Source organism: Colossoma macropomum, unplaced genomic scaffold (assembly GCF_904425465.1).
Source record: "Colossoma macropomum unplaced genomic scaffold, Colossoma_macropomum, whole genome shotgun sequence".
NCBI classification, from domain to species: domain Eukaryota; kingdom Metazoa; phylum Chordata; class Actinopteri; order Characiformes; family Serrasalmidae; genus Colossoma; species Colossoma macropomum.
The window spans coordinates 43,076,761-43,097,849 of record NW_023494795.1 but is presented as its reverse complement, the minus strand read 5'-3'; the positions used below and the strand labels follow the sequence as shown (position 1 = coordinate 43,097,849).

Below are 21,089 nucleotides of genomic sequence, written 5' to 3'. Positions count from 1 at the left end.
CCTACATAGCAGCCTTGTGGCATCCCTTGCTGGGCATATCACCCTTTAATTATCAGTTTGGGTATCCTCCTCCCATATTCCCAGAGCAGGAGTCTGAGACAGAGGTCTCTGTACCCTGGCAACAGGCCTGCAGAGCACTTCAAAAGGCCTTGGCTTTTGTATCAGTAGTGAGGCATCCTACTTAAGGAGAGCTCATGTGCAGCTCTCTGCTCAGTCTTGAGTTCAATGCTTGTGTCTCTTGGTGTTTCAAGTAACCATAGCATATACTGTTCTCTTGAGTTCAGTGTTTTTTGACTTTGGTCCATCTCAAGTTAAAGCTCTCAGCATTAGTATTATAAAGAAAAGGGCCAAGTTGGAAAATGTGTCTGTTTATTTATTTTACTCTCAGTCAGTGGAAAGGGAAAAGAATACAAACAAAACAAAAAATTAAATCAAAGAGCAATATTTTTGGTTTTTAAAAGACAATCAAAATTTGGTTCCCTGTCGAGAACAAGACTGCTATAAACTCATCCTCTTTTTATGTTGTTTAAATTCATGTTTTTGAACCCCTACTGCTCTGCACTTGAATCCATCCCTGCCTGGAGGTTTTCCCCTTAGCATTCTGGTTTCCCAATGAGGAGACTGCCTGTTCAGTTGTCACACAGGGCAAGACAGGCCCCCATTACACACTTTGGCTATGTTCAGACTGACGGTCCAAATAAAATTTTTGGCATATTCAGATTGAATTTTGAAAGTCTGGACAGCAAAATACATATGATATCTGTTTTTTATAAATTGAATCCAAACCACATTTGGAATTGGTCTGAAATGTGACTTCAATCAGATGTTAACAGATGCATCTCAATCTGGATGCTCTTGCTGCTCAAATTGGGTTTTAAAGTGTATTGTCCATTCCACAGTGACAGAAGTGCTGGAATTAAAGAAAACTGCCAAGGATTTATGCTTATGCCAGAGAATTTTTAAAGAATTTGGAGGGCAAGATGATGCACATTCATCTCTCTTGCATCTGTGTTTGAAATCCGCATCACCAACATAGCTATGTAGTTACCACAGGAACACATGCAGATTGGTTGGTCATGTCTCCAAACTCAAACCTGATCTGATTACTTACAAATAACAGTGTGGACAGTCATTTTTACAAATCTCATTTAAGAAAATTTACACCTTGCCTTTGGACAGGCAGACAAGCATGAACAGGAATGTGGGCAGCAGTGAAGCATTTATTAAATGTTCAATAGCAAAAGAAAGGAAAAGCAGCAACATTGCCACAGGACTGAGAACAAGGCCAGGACAAGAACATTGCACTCAAGAATTAAGTTCCTTGATCAGAAGTACATTTAAAGATCAGAAAGTTGTGCAAGAGAAAAGAAGTTTCTTGTGGTGTCCTGCCAACAATGGCTTTGAATTTAGCTTGGGTTCTTGCAATAGGACAAAACATTCTTAGATGATTATGCCTGTCCCACTTCTTCTTTGCACTCTTTTGGTCAGAGTTCCTCCTCTGGGCAGGGCTTTCAGTACCCAGTAGCTTATAGCCCAGCCTTAATATCAGCTGTACAGGTCACATATCAGTAACCATTTTGCAGGCCATAAATAGTTTTCCACTGTTTCTTGTCTGGCTAACCACAAGGTTGCGTCCTGTCTCATCTCTTGTACATCCTTTGCACAAATGATTGTAGCAATCAGTACCAGCATAATATACTTACATTTGCAGATAATACTGTAATTGATTGTTTGTTATAAGATGAGGAGACTGAACATTGGCCTGTGGCCTGTTCTGGACCTGATCTTCAGCAGACCGACCCCTGCTCCTAGCACAGTAACCCACCTTCACTGTTCAGATAATCACTTTCTATCTTTCACACTCTCCCTCCATGCTCTACCTTCACTCGGCACAACCTGCACTCCGTTCCGTCCTTGTCTCTTGCTTCAACTGTCCTGACTACCCTTCCCCACCCTGCCTTAGTTTATTTTCTCTCCAAGGATACAGCTACAGATACTTAACTTGTTTCACTCTCATCTACAATTAACCTTCTGTGTTGTCTCTCCTCCAAGCCAGCAGGATTCTCCCCACCTGCCCCCTGGCTTACAGGTGTCCTGCGCAGCAACCAGCAAGAGCTAAGAAAGGCTGAGAGAAAATGGAAGAAATCCCAGCTTGTCTCAGATCTTGAAGTTCTCACCTGAAGTAACTGCTGCAAAGTCATCTTTCTGGAAGCATCAGCAACTGATACATGCAAGGACCTCAGCATTTTCTCCTCTCTCTGCAACCCTTCTTCTACCCTATCACCCTCTTCTCTTACATCTGAGAATTTTGTCACCTTCTTTGAGGAGAAGGTTAATAGAATCCATCCTGTCTTAAACAGCTCCTTGTCATTAGATCATGCTCCATCTGTTCATCCTGAAGAAGCCCCTGCTTGACAGCTTCGATGTCAGCAGCTTCAGACCTCTGTGCAGTGACCTTTGACACAGTAAACCACAACACTGTCCTGTCTGTCCTGACCAAACTTGGAATCACTGGCTCTGCATGGAATTGAGTCCTAACATGAAGAGGATCCAGATCTGCTCCATGCAGGCTCTCCACCGGTGTCACACAAGGCTCATGTTGGGTCCCCTTTTCTTTTCAATCTACACTTATTCATCTTGGTGATGTAATATCTTCTCATGGCTTTTCATACCACTGCTGTGCTGATGACACTTAATGAATGCTTTGCTTCCTACCATCTGATACTCAGGTTTCCAGCTGCATCTCAGCATGTCTGACTGACTTCTCTTCATAGATGGCAGCTCATGACCTGAAGCTCAATTGTAGCAAGACTGAGCTGGTATTCATCCCTGGAACTGCAGGTCCTCACCATGATCTTGCCATCTCATCAAAAACTCCTTGGTCATTCCATCTGAAGATGATGTGAATCTGGATGACCGTTTGTCATTCTCAGCTCATATTGCAAACTTGACTTAGTCATGCAGGTTTTCCCTGTAGAACATCTTTTTCAATCAGTAAGCCACCCAGGTGCTAGTTCAGTCTGTTGTCATCTCAAGGCATGACTACTTAAACATATTCTTGACTGGTCTTCCAGTATGGACCATCAGGTCCTTGTCTTCAATCCTCTGAAATTCACTCATGTCACTCCACTGCTGCATTCCCTTCACTGGCTTCCTGTACCTGCCAACGTCAGATTTAAAACCCTGATGATTGCCTACAAAGCCAAAAATGGACCAGTCCCACCCTACCTTATCTCTATGATCAAAACCTGATCTGTACCTGTACCTTGGCAGACGCTCTTATCCAGAGCAACTTACAATTTGATCAGTTTACACAGGTAGATGAAGGTAGTGTTAGGAATCTTGCCCAAGGACCCTTATTGGTATAGTGTAGGGTGCTTACCCAGGCAGGGGATTGAACCCCAGTCTACAGCGTAGAAGGCAGAGGTGTTACCCACTACACTATACCAACCACCCCTTGAACTTCAAATACACCTCAGCTTGACCCACCATCCTTCGAAATGTGTGGAAGACAAGCATCAAGACACTTCTCTGTCCTGGCACCCAGGTGGTGGAACAAACTTCCATCGACTCTCTTGTGGTCTTTAAACATTGACTGAAACTCATGTCTTTGTATAGCACTAAACTGAGCACTAATCTAGATCATTATTTGTATATGTATTGTATTTTACTAACACTATGTTTAATTCTTATTTTTCTTTCTAGGTATCAGCACTGGTTTTGTCGCAGTAACTGAGCTCAAGCGTAGTTTGGACCCTAATCTATTAGAAGCTAGGATACATTCTGTGAATGGACAACAAAGCAGTTTTGTAAGTCGCTCTGGATAAGAGTTTCTGCTAAATGCTGTAAATGTAAATGTAAGACTTTGTTCACTGGTGCTGAAACAAATCTGAAATCAAACATCACAAAAAAGACATTGAATAAAAAAGGTTTTAAAAGTGAATAACCTGTTCAATAAAATGTTGAGTTTACTGAACAATAAGTTAACAGAATGTAAAGCATAAAATATTTCTCTGTTAACTTAGAAGTTCAATGAATGCTTTTATGTAATTGTAATCGTTCAGACAGATTCAGATGCTTGCAAATAAAACAAAGTTCTGAGACTTTAATGGCAAAGAGGTGAAATAGAAGTGTGGTCATAAAACAGGCAATAGTCAAAACCAGAGACAGGATAAACCTATCAGAAAGGATTGTTACGACCTTTAGGGTGCATGTACCTGTTTCTGCTGCCTTGCCCTCTTGTCTATCTCGTTTTCATGTTCCACCTATCCTTTTACTAGGACCTGCACTTGGAGAGTTCTGATTGGCTGCAGCAGGGGGCGCTCCAGCTATGAAAAGGCCTGGGAAAGCAAGATGGGGGTTGGCTGCTTTGGTTGTTGCGTCTGTGCCACCCGCTCTCCCACCGACTAAACCAAACCCAGCAACTAGGCCCAGCTTGTCTTTTTCAGCCCTTGATTTTTCTTGTAATGTATCATGTAACTCTGGTTCTCTAAAGTAGGTGGTGAGTTTGTCCTGTTTAATGAAATGACAATAAAAGTTTGCGATCCCTAAGAACCTCAGTAGCTTGCTAGATGGAAGTGGGGACAGGCCGGTTTACAACTGCTTCAACTTTGTGACCGTTCATGACTGCCCCATTGGTGCTAATGATGTAACCCAAAAAGGAAGAAGACTCTAGATCAAATTTTCTCCCTTGACATACAAACGTTTCTCTCATGGACATGTTTAACATGTATGATAGGGAAAGGGGAGTAAACTAAAATATAATTTAGTTTATATATAAGCATATATCTATATAAGCGATAAATTGTCCAATCACATCCCTCAACACATCATGAATGAAGGATAGGAAAACAAAGGGGACATTAGAGAGTCTAAACGGCACGAGCAAGTGCTCATTGTGCCCTCTACTGATGGCAAAGGCAGTCTTCCACTAATCCCCCTTCATGAAATGAATTAGGTTGTAAGTGCTTTTGAGATCAATTCTTGGCTCCTCTTAATTGCTCTAATGTAACTGGGATGAAGGGATAGGGGATATGTATATTTCTTAGTGATTAGATCAAGGCCATGATAAGCGATACATGGGCAGAGACCCCCTTGCTTCTCTTTAACAAAAAAGAAACTGGAGGCTACAGGTTACTTGGAGGGGGCGAATAAAACCTTGTTCTTGGTCTATGGCACAAGCATATGTTCTGTGAGAAAGAAGTTCATCAAACTTTGGGGGATATTCAGAGCACTAACCATAACAGGGCTTTTAAATGGAAATGGGTCTCCTGTCCTGAGAATTGATCCAGGCAGATAGCCAAGGGGTTAAGTTGTTCCAGAGACAGTGCATCATCCTTAAAGGCTAGTTCTGTAAGAATGTCTGCATTAAGTTCATTGTGAAACATTACAAGGAGGACAGCCTCATCCCACCCTCTACTGGAAGCTAACATATGAAATTCTAATGCATATTTGGAAAATGAGTGACTTCCTTGGTTGAGCTTATGCAATAACACACCTCAGGCCCTTCCTTCATTGGGGTGGTCAAAGTTTTAAATTCCAATAAAAAAAGCTCATAAGTGAGTGTAGTGATGTTGGACCAGACAGCCGTGGCCCAATCTAAGGCCTTGTCAGTAAGGCGAGAAATTACAAAAGATATTTGTGCTTTGTCTAAATTTGGTGGCGAGTTCCTAAAAAATATGGACCACAGTAGCAAGAATCCTTGACATTCATCAGGGTATCTGTGAAACTTGTCTGGTTCACTAACTGAAAAGTGGTACTGGGAGTTACTGATTTGGAGAATAACTGGCAGGGGTAGTGAGACCTAGAGATTTCAGATGAACAGTGAGATCCATCAACTGGTTGTGCTGTTCAGCCTGGTGCCAGAGCCAATGACCTCACCGATTGGGTGAGGCCCTCCAAAATGCTCATTATGTTGATCTTATCTGTGTGTTTCTATTTTGTTCATTTATTTGTGCTCAGCATTCTAAAACTATTCTTCAAATTGTACTGTAGCCTGTTTTTCACTGTAGTATATAACTTTGCCTTCAATTCTATCCAGTTCTTCTTCACTGCATGACAATGCAACATCAAGAGACCCCTTCCACCCCATAATAAAATGGCAGAATGTCATACTGGATACTTTTAAATTCTAAATTTTAAATTATAATTTTTATAAATGTAAACTTTACATTGAATGTAAATGTTAATAAAATGAAATTGGTTATTTTAGGTTTGGATCAAAGTATAAGTTTGAGAGTACAAACAATCAGCTTTTAAATTTTCCATTTTTTTGGCAAAAAGGTTATTACTGTTAATGTATCTGTGTGACTGTAAAATTTCTTTGTAATCTGTTGCCTTCTTAATTCTCAAGTACACATTACACTGTGTATAACTGGCTTTTTCATTTGCTGATCATTCTGTATGGAATGAATCACAAAAAAAAGAAAATTAATACATTTGTATGGCTCGTTGGGACATTTCTGAAAGATAGCCTAGCAGATACCCTTAATAAGCAATGTTTATAAACTCCAACCTTGTGGTCCAGCTGCACCTGAAAAGGTGCATGTTTTCCCATAACTGTACAGGTAGTTAATCTGTTAATGTATCAAGACCCTCTTGGGCTGAAACAGGTGTGCTCAAATGAGTGCTGGAAAACACAAATCTATGCAGTGCAGGTTGACAACAGGAATGAAGCTCAGAAAGACGTCTGCAAAGTATTAATTAGAAAAAAAAAATTGTATGAAGTAACAGTAAAAAATAGAAAAAAGTAAAAAGAAAAATAAGAATATATATTGATTTCTTCTGTTTCCAATGTATACACAGAATTAAATAAAATAAAAAGGTATTAACACATAAAAATAGCATAAATATAGCACAAAAAGTCAGAGGTGGGGCCTGGCAGCTCTTCTTGAAGGAAGATGAGGTGTTGAAGGATATATAATTATCAATGCTTGTAGGTGTCAGTAGTTTAAAAAAACTTTAAATTACTGACTAACTAACATTTTGCAGATGTTCCTATCCAGAGCAACTTACAATTTTGACCATTTTACAGCAGTGCTGCATCAGAAATAGTCATCAAGTTCTGCTGATTGTTAAGGTGTTCTTTATTCTACTCCGAACACAGCTTCATTCTTGAGGAATTTGTCCTAAAACATTTGCCGAATAAAATAACTTTGAGTGCCTTTCTAAACCACATGAAGAAGAATGCATATACAATAGGATTACAAGCTGAATTTGAATAAGCAATCCAACAAAGTACATCAAACAGCTGTGGTGGACCACTATAACTAAAAAATGTTACAAAGAGTGTGTAGATATAAAATGGTGTCCAAAATAACAGAAACCCTCCCATAACAATGGCTAATGTTTTAGTTGCTTTTCTCTCTGTCTTATTAATAGTGGGCTGACCTCTGGATTTATTTATTTGAGAAAGAGCATTGCTGACTAATCGTGATTGCCTCCGTGCAACAAGATATATTTTCAAATATATGCTTAACATGACAACAATGGGAAGGTACAAAGAAACCAATGAAACCGATAAACTTTTCATGGGCCCTATGACCACCACACAGGCTCCCTCACACATAACATCACCGTAAGCTTCTGTAGCTGTGTCATTTAACTGTGGATATATAATTCCACCAGCAATAGCAAGACCCCAACAGACAGCAATCATACATAAAGTAGTAAGAGGAGTCATTTTACTGTGGTACAGCAGGGGGTGGCAGACTGCATAATATCGCTCAACAGAGATAAATACGAGGTTTATCATGCTAGGAGGCATAACAGCCCCTCCTACTAGCAGGTCAGCAACAGCCAGAGAGAGAATGAGGTAGTTAGTTGGTGTGTGCAGCTGCTTGAAATGAGTTATGGCTATGATCACCAGAAGATTTCCAAATAGTGTAAGAAGCACAATGACACCAATGGCAAAATAAGACACAATTCTCACAGCCAGTGGATAGACACTCTGCTGACAAGAGTTAGGATGATGTTCAAAACAAAGTGAAGTGTTTCCTGTGCTCCCATTTTGGCTTACAGTAATTTCCATCATGCTTTTCCTTTTTCTGCAAAGAAATTTCATAACAATAAATAAATCACTGAAAATGAATGAATTATTTATGACAGCAATGAAAAAATCTCCAAATGATTTGCTTCAAATAGCATGAAATGATATTTATACTCCTGAAAAATCTATTTTCTAAATGTTGCACATACCTGATAAATTCAAACTCATAAATGGTTTAACAAGTGTTCTTTGTAACAATGCTATAATTAAGAATAGATCAAAAACAAGTCATTATGCTTTTCATTTCCAGCTTTACCTCTTCCTGTAGAGATAGGGGGCAAAGCCAGCACTGGCAAATGAGCAGTTGTCTTTTATAGGCTTACAGGCTTGTACTAGGAGCATCCTCATGCTGAATCACTCCCCTTTCCTGATCCCTTGATACTTGATACCCAACAGATATCAAACCATGAATCAAAATAAGTTCATCACTAATTTAGCACTTTTTTGGTGGAAGTCAGGCTATGAATCTGTGAGAGATATGGGTATCCAGGAGTGTCTAGGAGTGAATATGAGTGGATAATTCATGCAGAACTGGGTTAAAGGATAATGCAAAAACCAACTGCATTTTTTAAGTTATACTACAAATTTATACTGCATGAATTATTATTGGTTGTTTTTCACACTTATTCAAAGCACTTGTGTTTGCACTTGGGATTTATTGTGGACTCGTTTTCAGAAGAGGCGTGTTAAAGCATATTTGTTTGTTCCTTCCAGTTTCATACAGGGATTTACTTTTGAATTCTATACGTGACGTTAATGGAACCGACAGCTGGTCTGTACACACACACCACAGACAGGGTTAGTAAAGCTAAGAGACGTTTATTACAAACTCAAAATAGAGAGTTTAGTAAGAATAGGCTGAAGCCCAAAAATGGGTGCAAAGAGCAAAACTACACTTCATTTGAGGCGGTAAGGAAAGAAAGAATACGGCTCTGTGTTCAAGCTTTTTGGTGTGTAGACGGACGGATGGAATTTACTTATGGGTCCGAGTCTGTTGTGGATCCTGGTTTTTGAGAGAGAGAAAAAAGCTGTTATTGCGTGTCTTTTCTTGGGAGAGCTTCTCCACGACTGCTGCCCATGTGGCCCTTTTTGTCCCTCTCCCTTGCCGTTGCAGCTGCGCTCCTCATCGGCCGCAAGCGGTGTATAATCAGTCAGTCCCCTCTGTTTCTTTTGGGCTTTTCAGCACCCTGGTGAGCACTTTTGAGCACTATCATGGCTTGTCTGTCAATTTCCGATGGCAGGCCTTACGTCCGCCATCACAATGACTTACCCAATATCTATCGAGTTTTTGTGCTCCTCAGTAGACAGCAGCCTTTTTCTTTTTCAAAAATGTAAGAATTCTTTTGCGTTTTATTCAGTGAACAAGGCCTCTGATGTAAAAGTTATTACATTGTGTGTTAGCCATATTGAAATTTGTGTATTGTATTGGTTATGCTTGACCAAGGAGAAACAAGAAAAAAACACATCAAAAAAGAATAAGTTATGAAATGATTTGTTGGATCCTAAATCAAACCATTTGGATAGCATTTCATGCACAAAGCCCAGAAGGGGATGCCTGCCTTCAGCACCCTCTTTGAGACTGAACAGCCGAATATTCTTCCTTCTCCCACAGTTCTCCAGGTCGTCCATCTTCTCTTCTAGACATGCAATCCTCTTTGTAGCTGAAGCTTAGGCCTACTGGGTTCTGTCTAGCTTTTCTTCTGCTGTATATATACACCCCTCCATTTCTCTTGTTCGTTGGCTAGCATCACTCATGCACACTCGGGCTCTTTGCTTTCATGCTCTCTGTTTGTGTTGTCAGTTCCGTGTTCTAGCTCTCTGTTTTATATTTGAGTTCATGTTCATAGTGTTTTTTGTATTTATTTATAGTTCATGTTCACAGGTTTCCTTAGTCAGTTTAGTCTTGTTTTCTGTTATATTCATGGATTCACACACCATTTATGTTCCTGCCTGTTCTCTGCATGTTCAGAATAAAGTTTATAACAAAGGACGCTCGCACCTGTACACCATCCCCTCATCTGCCTCGGCAGCCCCAGTGTTACAGAATGCTAACAGGCAACGGTGTGTAACGCTGAACAAGCACAGAAAGACGCTCGCGGATCTTAAAAACAACAGTTGGTTTAATGAGAGAAACAAGTCAGGGCAAATCCAAAAACAATGTCCAAAAACAGGCAAAAGTCAAAAACCAGAAAATGCAAAAACACAGGCAACCAGAGTAATAAGGGCAAATCCAAAAGAGAATTAATCAAGAAAACAGGCAGTGGGTTCAGTACACAGGACATGAAAATAGAAGATAACCGCTCAGTAACCAGAAGTATGGCAACACCTCGCAAAGAGGAGAACAAACCAGGATCCTTTAAAGTCTAAAGCAAACAGGTACAGGTGTGAAGAATCAGTACTCAGGTGATTGAGAACGAGGCAGAGGCCTGTGATTGGTGGAAGGGGTGATGTCATGATGATTGGGATTCTGGGAAATGGAGTCCTGGAGCGTGTTAGGCAAGGGAGGAGAACCCGGAAGTGTGACAATAATATGTGTTAATAAACTGCAACTCAAAACAGACAATGGCATCGCACATAAACATGTGTTCATATACACAAAAATAAAACTTTGCAGCAGCAGCCTCTGTGGAGACCCGTCCAATCCAGACAATATGTGCTGTGGTGACACACTCCTCATAGGGGAAATAATAATAATATTTTTTTAAAATAAAATTTTTAATAATAATTTTAAAACAAGGCAATTATTATCTACTCTCTCAGATAAGCTTTAGTTACAACTCTGGATTAATGCGAAACTGAAAGCAATGGACTGACATTGACTATTAATGAAATATTTAAATTAAAATGTTGATTAGCTGGGCATTCTGTATGTATGTAAATAATAATAATAATAATAATAATAATAATAATATGTAAGTAATAACTTTCAAGCTTTCAGCAAAGTCATAGTATAAACAATGGTTTATATTTGAAAATGTTTGAAAAGAAATCTTGGGGAGCCAATTTGAACGAGCCTGATGCAGGTGATAAAATGAATATTTTTCAGGTGCTATGCTAAAGTTTGTCAGTAGAGGAGTAAATATTAATTGACTGCCAGAAAGAGATAGGACAACATGACTAAATGGATAAAGCAGGCAAAATTTAGCAGGCAAAATAACAGCTGAATCTTCTCATCCTGGACATCACTTCATCCAGCCACTTCCCCCCTGGTAGAAAATTCATGGTCATCAAAACCAGCACAACCAGATATGCTAACAGCTTTTTCATCAGAGCTATAGTGTCATTACCCACAGTGGACACCTCACACTTTAAACTTAGACTAAACCACACAATCCTCCTAACTGTGTTACAGTAACTTCTCTGTAACATAATGCTTATTTGCACAGCTGGCATCTCTTCTGCTATGCTGAGAAGGTGGGTCCATCCCTTTGCTGTTTCGCGAGTGGGAATACTACTTCGACAATTCACAATTGTACCTTTGTCAATCATTGTTGACAACCCCTTTTTTACAGGGTCAGTGTCTGCTCCAATTTTTTCCACACACACCTTGGTCAATAAATATATTACTGCTCTGTGTGTCCAGTAATGCATACACCAAGGTTTCTGGGTTGTTTTTGGCTACACAGGAAAGCCATATTGGAACAACTTGATGTACAATCGCCACTGTCTGCTTTCACATTTCATAAGACCATAGAAGCAGTGTCCTCTCGGGTTGGTACTTCTGACCTTTCTCCTTGAGGACGTTCTTCATGAAGTGGAGAGGTGTGGCTCCATCTGCAAATGATGCAAGTGGTCCTTTTTCTACATTTTTTGGAGACATGGCCTACTCTGAGGCAACCAAAGCACATATTGTTGTCAATGATGATTTTTTTCTTTTCTTTTAGAGGCATTGCTGCATTTCCACAATTGTATACAAAGTGATTTTGTTGACAGCAGGTACATTCCCTTTGCCCTTTGTTTTGAGTGGCAGCAGGGTTGATTTTGGGACCTTTGTCTCTTTCTGTTGCACTTCAATCCTTTGTTTCCTGAGACACCTTTGTTGACGTTACTAGGATGCTGGCCTTGAGTTGCTTCTGTTCCTTCCCTGAATTTTCATCTGCATGTTTCAGTGCATGAAGGGAAGAAACCGGGATGTATGCAATGCGTGCCTCCTCTGCCACAAAGTCTGAAAATTCCATAAAACCTGGATATGACCTCCCTTCATCCAGCGCTTTAGTGACGTACCGATTCCAGTGAACGGTTGCCCAGTCAGTAAGTTTCTGTAGCAATTTTACATTTTACAATTTTACAATGCTACACTGGGCTCAGGAAGGATGCTGGAGGTAGGAAAACATTTACAGCAGCCAGTTCATTTTAAATTTCACACCAAACGCAAACAAAACCAAAACCTATGCTGGCCACCTTTCAATGGCTTCAAAACAAGACTTTTCAGCCTTTTTTTTTTTTTCTAAAACAAGCTTCCCTCTCCGCTGTTCTTAAAAGCACCTGAACCCAGAGGAAAAGAGAGCTCGTTGACCCCGGCAACTGATGTCCTCCTCCCGCCGGCCCTCGCTTCTGTCATCAGGGCCTGGGTGACAGGTGCATGGCACAATAGCCATAGAGGTATACCTCCATATGACTAGCTATAATTATACATGCATGGAGGAAAATACTCTCAATCACACTTATGGTCTGATTAAATGAAGAATAATGAGAATATGACAATGTTCGTATAGTACATCACGCTCTTTTGTTTGGAAAAAATAAATTTCGTAATGTCAATGAATTAGGTCCTTTAAAAAATAACATTACAAATGGTATAATGTAAAAATCATTCAACATGCTAACTAGCTAAGTCACTCATTGTTAGCTGTTCAGTCTCAACTAAAGAGGCTTGAAAAAATTATGCCATTTTAATCATTAACACACAGATAATAATTTTTGCAGATCAAATCCATTATAAATAAAAGTCTTGGAATGAGAGGTCTTGAGGCAATAGCAGGACCCAAAGTTGGACAAGAGTGAGGAGCCAGAGCTGAATCTGGCTTGGAGAGAAAACCAATATCTGAGCCAGAAAACAGTTTTAATATTCACCTTCTGACTGGTGAAGTTCAGGTACAATAAAAGACGTGGAGGCCAAAGGTCTCAGAGACTCAGAGACTGATGGTGCAGGAGAATCAGAGCCTGGCTTAGTGTCCACATGCAGCAGGGTTGCATCACTTAAGGACACAGGGGAAATAACATTTAAAACAGATCAAATGAAATCTAACAATCAAGATAAATCTGAGGTTTTGCAAAAACTGCCTTATGATGTCTGGAGTTGGTGTGGTATTCTTTATCAAGAGGGCCTTAAAGACAGCATTAGTCATTTTTACCTGTTCTAATTTTCCTATGTCTACTAAACTTTTGAATATATTTTAAATTGCAGTCATCTTGTCCGTGGTACAGAAAAGAAGCTCTGAAAATGTGGCCCTTGAAAACTCCAAGTAAATCAGATGCGCAATCAAATTATATCATAATCAGTCTAACCAAAACCAAACTCTCCGTAACTATAATTTTGCTATTAAAAATTAAGCTAAATAAAATAGACTGTAAGTTACAAATTATATACATATATATATATATATATATATATATATATATATATATATATATATATATATATATGCAATGATGTGCAAATCATGTAAACCATATTTTTAAAGGAAAATACTACAAAGACAATATAAAATGCTGAATATCAAATGTTGAAACTGAAATTTTATTGTTTTTTGAAAAATATATACCATTTTGAATTTTATGCCAAAAACATGTTTCAGAAAAGTTGGGATGGGGGCATGTTTACCACTGTGTTTCATTATCTCTTCTTAACAACACTCTGTAAGCGCTTGGGAACTGAGGAGACCAATTGCTGTAGTTTTCAAAGTGAAATGTTTTCCCATTCTTGATTGATATTTACTTTCAGCTGCTCAACAGTTCAGGGTCTCCTTTATCGTATTTTTCATTTCATAATGCGTCAAATGTTATCAGTGGTGACAGGTCTGGACTGCAGGCAGGCCAGCTTAGCACCCGGACTTTTTTAATATGAAGTCATGCTGTTGTAATACACTATATTGCCAAAAATATTCGCTCGTCTGCCTTCACACGGATATAAACCTGAGTGACCTCCCATTCTTAATTCATAGGGTTCAATATGATGTCAGCCCATCGTTTGCAGCTTTAACAGCTGATTTGTCACTAAGGATTGGATGCAGCTGCTCGACCATGGAAACCCATTCTATGAAGCTCTCTAAGCACTGTTCTTGAGCTAATCTGAAGGCCACATGAAGTTTGGAGGTCTGTAGTGATTGACTCTGCAGAAAGTTGGCGACCTCTGCGCAGTATGCACCTCTGCGCCTCTGTCATTTTGCGTGGCCGACCACTTCGTGGGTGAGTTGCTGTCATTTCCCATCACTTCCACTTTGTCAAAATACCACTGAGAGTTTACTGTGGAATATTTAGTAGCGAGGAAATTTCACGACTGGACTTGTTGCACAGGTGGCATCCTATCACGGTACCACGCTGGAGTTCACTGAGCCCCTGAGAGCGACCCATTCTTTCACTAATGTTTGTAGAAGTAGTCTGCATGCTTAGGTGCTTGGTTATATACACCTGTGGCCATGGAAGTGATTGGAACACCTGAATTCAATTATTTGGATGGGTGAGTGAATACTTTTGGCAATATAGTGTACATGCAGAATGTGGTTTGGCATCGTCTTGCTGAAATATGCAAGGCCTTCGCTGAAAAAGACGTCATCTGTTAATATCGTTCAGCATTAGTGGTGCCGTCACAGATGTGCACGTCACCCATGCCATGTGCACTAATGCACCCCTACACCATCATGAATACTGGCTTTTGAACTGTGCACTGATAATAAGCTGATTGGTCTTCAGCCCGGAGGACACAGCGCCCATGATTTCCAATATTTGTCGGACCACAGGACACTTTTCCACTTCCCCTCAGTCCATTTTAAATGAGCTCTAGCCCAGAGAAGGTGGCAGCATTTCTGGATCCTGTTTATATATGGTTTCATCTTTGCGTTTTAGAGTTTTATCTTGCATTTGTGGATGCATCGACAAACTGTTTTCACAGACAGTCATTTTCAGAAGTGTTTCTGAGCCCATGTAGTGATTTTCACTACAGAAACATGTCTGTTTTTAGTGCAGTGCTGTCTGAGGGCCCAAAGATCACGGTCAGCAAATACTGGTTTTTGGCCTTGTCCCTTACATACAGAGATTTCTTCAGATTCTCAGAATCTTTAAATGTTATTATGTACCGTAGATGATGAAAAGCAAAAGTTCTTTGCTATTTTATGTTGAGAAACATTATTCTTGAATTGTTGCACTATTTGCTCGTGCAGTCTTTCACAGAGTGGTGAACCCCTCCTCCTCTTTACTCCTAAAACACTCAGCCTATCTGGGATGCTTTTTTTATACCCAATCATGTTACTGACCTGTTGCCAATTAATCACCATGTGTATTTTTTTAGCATTACACAACATTACCAGCCTTTTGCTGCCCCTGTCCCAACTTTTTTGGAACGTGTTGTTCGCATCAAATTTAAAATGGGCATATATTTTTCAAAAAAACAATAAAATTTCACAGTTTCAACATTTGATATGTTGTCTTTGTACTATTTTCAATTAAATATAGGATTGAAATGATTTGCACATCATTGCATTTTGTTTTTATTTACATTTTGCACAGCGTCTTGATTTTTTTGGAAGTGAGGTTGTATGTGTGTGTGTGTGTGTGTGTGTGTGTGTATATATATATATATATATACACATATATTGGGGGTGGGAATCTCTAGGCACCTCGCGATTCGATTCGATTACGATTCAGAGGCTGCGATGCGATTATAAAACGATTATCGATGCATCTCGATGCATCTTTTCCTATACAGCATTTCTATTTTCTCTCTGTGTGAGGACTTGGTAATGTTAAAGCAAAGTATTTGTAATGATCCATTATGAATTTACTTCCAATATCTTTTATTAATAAGGCAAATGGAAGTGATGTGGCAAGTGAACTGGAAGGCTCTCATTCACTGCTCCTGTTTGGAGCACATGAGACGCTGCTGCCACTCATCTGTGATAAAATGCACAGTTACGGTGAAATAAGATCCAGTGGTAGTGGATGTCCATGCAGCACGTTACAGTCGCCCTACCCGTTTTCTTTTGTGATTTTATAACTTCGGTTTTGGTCTCGTTGTAGAGACGGTGGGGGGATCACTGTGTCAGTAAAATATCTTCGAGACGGGACATGAGCAACATAGCGCGTAAGCCCTGTTTCGCAATGACTGAGAATTGGTGTGCAGACTGCAGGTCACATAGCAACGATGTATTATTCACATTTATAAGCAGCGCAGTTGGTTTCCTGGCAAGTTAAATCTGCAACAAGAGAATGTCAAATACTAAAAAGTTGAGAAGCTGAAGTGAGCTTCTCTTTCGAATTCTCCCGTTCCACCTTAAATGGTGCCGCATTTACATTCGGCGCCTCAGTCAGAATTTTAGGTGGAAGGGAAAAATTTGAACAAGAAGCTGGAGAATGAGAAGCAACTTCAGCCTCGTAAAACAGTCGAACGCTGAGAGACATTTTACAAGAAACTGCTCTTCTTTTGAGGAAAAGTTTCCTGACCGTGTTTTTGTTATGTGCCGCCACAGACTGTCCGTGCGCTGCACTTCTGCACTTCCAAGTTCCGCCTTTTGCGTTCCGTCAACATTACGTTATAAATTAAATATTTAGAAAATCAATTTTTGACATTTGTGAATCGATTCAGAATCGTTCACGTCTGCATCGTGATGCATCTAATGAATCAAGTTTATATATATGTACACACACACAGACGCAGGACATTCATCAAAGGATTTCTTGAAAGCAGTTCAAAGGCATGTAAGTGGTTTCAAGTTTACAAGTATGAATTGAGGTGTAATGTTTTGCACAGTTTCTTGTCCTTTTCTCCTTGCAAAACTGATGTCACTGTGTTGCACTGCCACTGTCATATCGTTTCTCACAATCACTGTAAATGGTGACAATATTCAATTCAAATTATACCTGTTAGATCAGCAAGACTGTCATTGCTGTTGTGCTCTACGTCTGTTTAAAATAAGGGTGCAGATTTTACCCTACTGATCTACCATCTTACTTTGTCTACACTGGCTTCATGTAAAATCTACATTCACTACTTGCTTATGATATTTAGGGCCCTTAATAGCCAAGCTCTGGCATATCTTGCGCATTTAAGCCCATTTAAACCACTTTGCTCAGTAGAGTCAATCTTAGATCAAACAGTTAGAATCACTCACAGGTCAGCTGGTGGAAAATAATATTCTTATATAGTTCCTAAATTTTCACAGAACATAAAGAATGCATGCTTGGTATGTTCTTAATATCCATATTACAACCTATTTGTTTAGTAAAGTTTTTCTTTCCAGTTTTATTATGTTCCTGTTTAAAGCTATCTATTTTGTAACTAAAATTAAAAGAACGATATAAATAAAGAATAATTATTATGTTATTATTATTCACATGCTAAACACATACAGTTGTATACAAAAATTTGACTTTACTTTTATAAGTGAAAAAGCACCCTCTACAGAGAACATGCTTTGCTCATTTTAAGGTAAAATAAAACATAAAATGCAGCCTATACTTTAAGTTCATACTGTATTAACTTGTTTGCACTTCACAAAATCAACAAAACCAGGGGTGATCAAAGTTTTGTATGCGACTGTATGTGTATTGGGCTTGTATAACAGACAAATTCATTTAATACGTTCTTGTTGTAGCTTCAATTCGGAGAGGTGATACTGTAAAGCAGAGTTATCCAGCTCCAGCCAAATAGTTCTGCATGTTTTCATGCACATCCTTGACTAATAATAAAGAGCTGAAACTGGTGTTATAGAGCAGGAAAACACAGATGTGAAGTATAACAACAGTTGTACAAAGGACCAAAACACTGTATGATGTTATATTGCTTTTTTAACTGGTGTTTTATTGCTTTGTGCTACTCTGAACACAACTGTATTCTGGAAGAGTTGTTCCTGAATATTTGACCTAATAAAATAACTTTAAGAGCTTTTCTAAACCACTTAAAGAAGAATGCATATACAATAGGATTGAGAGCTGAATTTGAATAAGCAATCCAACAGAGCACATCCAACATTTGTGGTGGAACAATAAAACCAAACAATGTTGCAATGAGATTATAGATAGAAAGAGGTGCCCAAAATAATAGAAACCCTCCCATGACAATGACTAATGTTTTAGTTGCTTTTCTCTCTGCTTTACTAATGGCAGGTTGCCCTCTGGATTTATTGGCTTGAGAGACAGTATTGCGGACTAATCGAGATTGCCTCTGTGCAACAAGGTATATTTTCAGATATATGCTTAACATGATAATGATAGGGACGTAAAAACAGATTACAGAAAGTAATAAACTTGTCAAGGGTCCTAAAAAGAAAACACAGGTTCCCTTACATATAAGATCACTGTAAGCTTTCATGTTCAGAACACTTAGCTGTGGAAATATAATCCCCTCAACAACAGAAACACTCCAACCAACAGTGATCATGAACAGAGTAGTAAGAGAAGTCATTTTACTGTGGTACAGCAGGGGATGACAGACTGCATAATATCGCTCAACAGAGATAAATGCAAGATTTAAAATAGATGCAGTGCACAGCATAATGGCAAAGCTCCTGTGTATTTTGCAGAATAAACTCCCAAAATACCAGCAAGTCTCCACAGAGTGTATCATGCTAGCAGGCATCACAACCCCTCCTAAAAGCAGGTCAGCTACAGCCAGAGAGAGAGTGAGGTAGTTAGTTGGTGTGTGCAGCTGTTTGAAATGAGTTATGGCTATGATCACCAGAAAATTTCCAAATAATGTAATAAGTATAATGAAACCAATGACAAAATATGTAATAACTCGCATGGCCAGTGGATAGATTAACTTCTGACAGGAGTTAGGATGATGTTCATAACAAAGAGAAATGTTTCTTATGCTCCCATTTTGACTAATGCTCATGCTCATCATGCTGTTTTCCTCTACCTGTAAAGAAACATGCCATTAAGAAGTATTTGAGAAGTGCTTTCAGTAAAACAAATTATTCAAAACGGTAAATGATTAAACATTGCAGAAAAGGATCCACTTTAAATAGCATGAAAACATTAAATCACAATTCCAAATCTCGATCATAATTCCAAAAATATTTCCAATTATTTTTGAAACACATTAAGAGAGTGAAAAGCTTAATATGCATGAATAGTATATGAATACTATGTAACTCTGCTATAATTAAGAATGGATTAAAAACAAGCACATGTTCAGTGTTTCCTTCCTCTTTTCATTTGTGTTTAATGTCTTCAGTATCCAGCATAACCAACGCTTGTATGGGGGCAGGGGGGGGCAAAGCCAGCTCTGAATAAAGAGCAGCTTTCATTTATAGGCTGACAGACTTGCATCAGGAACGCCCTTCTGCTAAATCATTCCTATTTTTCAGATCCCTTGATAGTCTATGTGATAGTTACCAAATATGAATTAAACTAAGTTCACCCAGACAGATTACAAGCTGCAAACTGATGGTGGTACATAAACATTTTTCAAACTCTGATTACTGCACACTGGGAATATTACTAAGCCAAGAAAATAGGAAAAAGGGAAAGGAAATGTAGACAACTGAAATATGTGTGATTATTATGACATCAATGCACTAGAATAGCAAGTAGACACTGCCTGATAACATCTATTTCAAGTATTTCAGTAACACCTGCAATATTCAGTAATATCAGCCACAATGCTGTTTTGTTATTCATGCACAGTAGCTACATTGTATGGCCAAAAGTATGTGGACACCTGGCCATCACATCTTTATGAGCCTACTGGACATCCGATTCCAAAACAAAGGGCATTACTATGGAGTTTTCCTTTTTGCAGCTATTGCAGCCTCCACTCTTCTGAGAAGGCCTTCCACAAGATTTCAGAGTGTGTTTATGGAAATTTGTGCCCATTCAGTCAAAAGAGCATTTATGAGATCAGGCACTGATGTTGAACGAGATGGCCTGGTTTGTTATCAACATTCCAGTTCAGTGAGGTTGGGGTCAGAAATCTGTGCAGTTCACTGGAGTTTCTCCACACCAAATTGTCAAACCATGTTTTTAGAGAGCTCACTTTGTACACAGGGGCACAGTCATGGTGAAACAGGAAAGGGCTAACCCAAACTGAACACACACTTTTGGTGGCTTTAAAGTAAATCTTCTAGCTAAGCTTTGGAGGCAGGCCCAGGGCTGTTTCTGAACATAAAGGCTTCTACCTACCACCATATTTTTGTGTAGGAATAGAAAAAAGAATTAATAGTTAACCAATTTTATTCACTCAATGCATTTTTTTTAAGAATGTTGAACAAAACTTAGCTGCGGCCACCTGACAGCTTGGGGACCCTAAGTCACTGCTTGCACCACTTAAAGCAAGACACAGCCCTGGGTTGACCTACCAATTAACCTGAAATCAAACTGTTCACATGTACTGTGCATTCTCAGAAAAAAGGATACTAAACTGTCACTGGCATGGGTACATCCTTTAGTACTTTTAGTACTTTACCTGCTAGGCCACCTCCAACCTCTAGGTCAGAGATGATTGAGGCTGATCAGATGCATAAGCCAGCCACCATGTTACAGCAAGACTGAGTCAGTTCATACACTCAGCAGAGCAGTTGCAATTGGAGCAGCTACGTAATACATTAGCTAGCGAGAGTGCAACAACTGGACAACACAACTAGTTTCTGCAGCAGATACTAACCCAACTGGAGGTCCTGGCTGGAACCCTTGCTCAAGTCCAACAGCTGAAACCTACAGCCCCGCCTGCTGTGGCTCCTCTTCTAGAGATTCCATCAGCTAGTCAAACTAGTTCTCGAGCTGAACCTAATCTGCCTTCCCCAGAATGGTCTAATGGTGAACCAGGGTGTTGTAGGGGGTTTCTCCTACAATGCGAAGTAGGTTCCCACTGAGTGCTCTAAAGAAC

The 21,089-nt window shown here is 39.4% G+C and overlaps 1 protein-coding gene across 1 annotated transcript; it reads right to left on the bottom strand.

The window, feature by feature from the left end:
* Positions 1–18,074: 18,074 nt before the first annotated feature.
* On the bottom strand, positions 18,075–19,110 carry LOC118816316 (trace amine-associated receptor 1-like). The gene is made up of 2 exons (XM_036582840.1): positions 18,781–19,110; positions 18,075–18,708 (listed from the first exon to the last, which is right to left on the bottom strand). The coding sequence occupies exons 1-2, from the start codon at positions 19,104–19,106 to the stop codon at positions 18,075–18,077; spliced, it is 960 nt and encodes a 319-aa protein (XP_036438733.1). The 5' UTR covers positions 19,107–19,110.
* Positions 19,111–21,089: the final 1,979 nt, after the last annotated feature.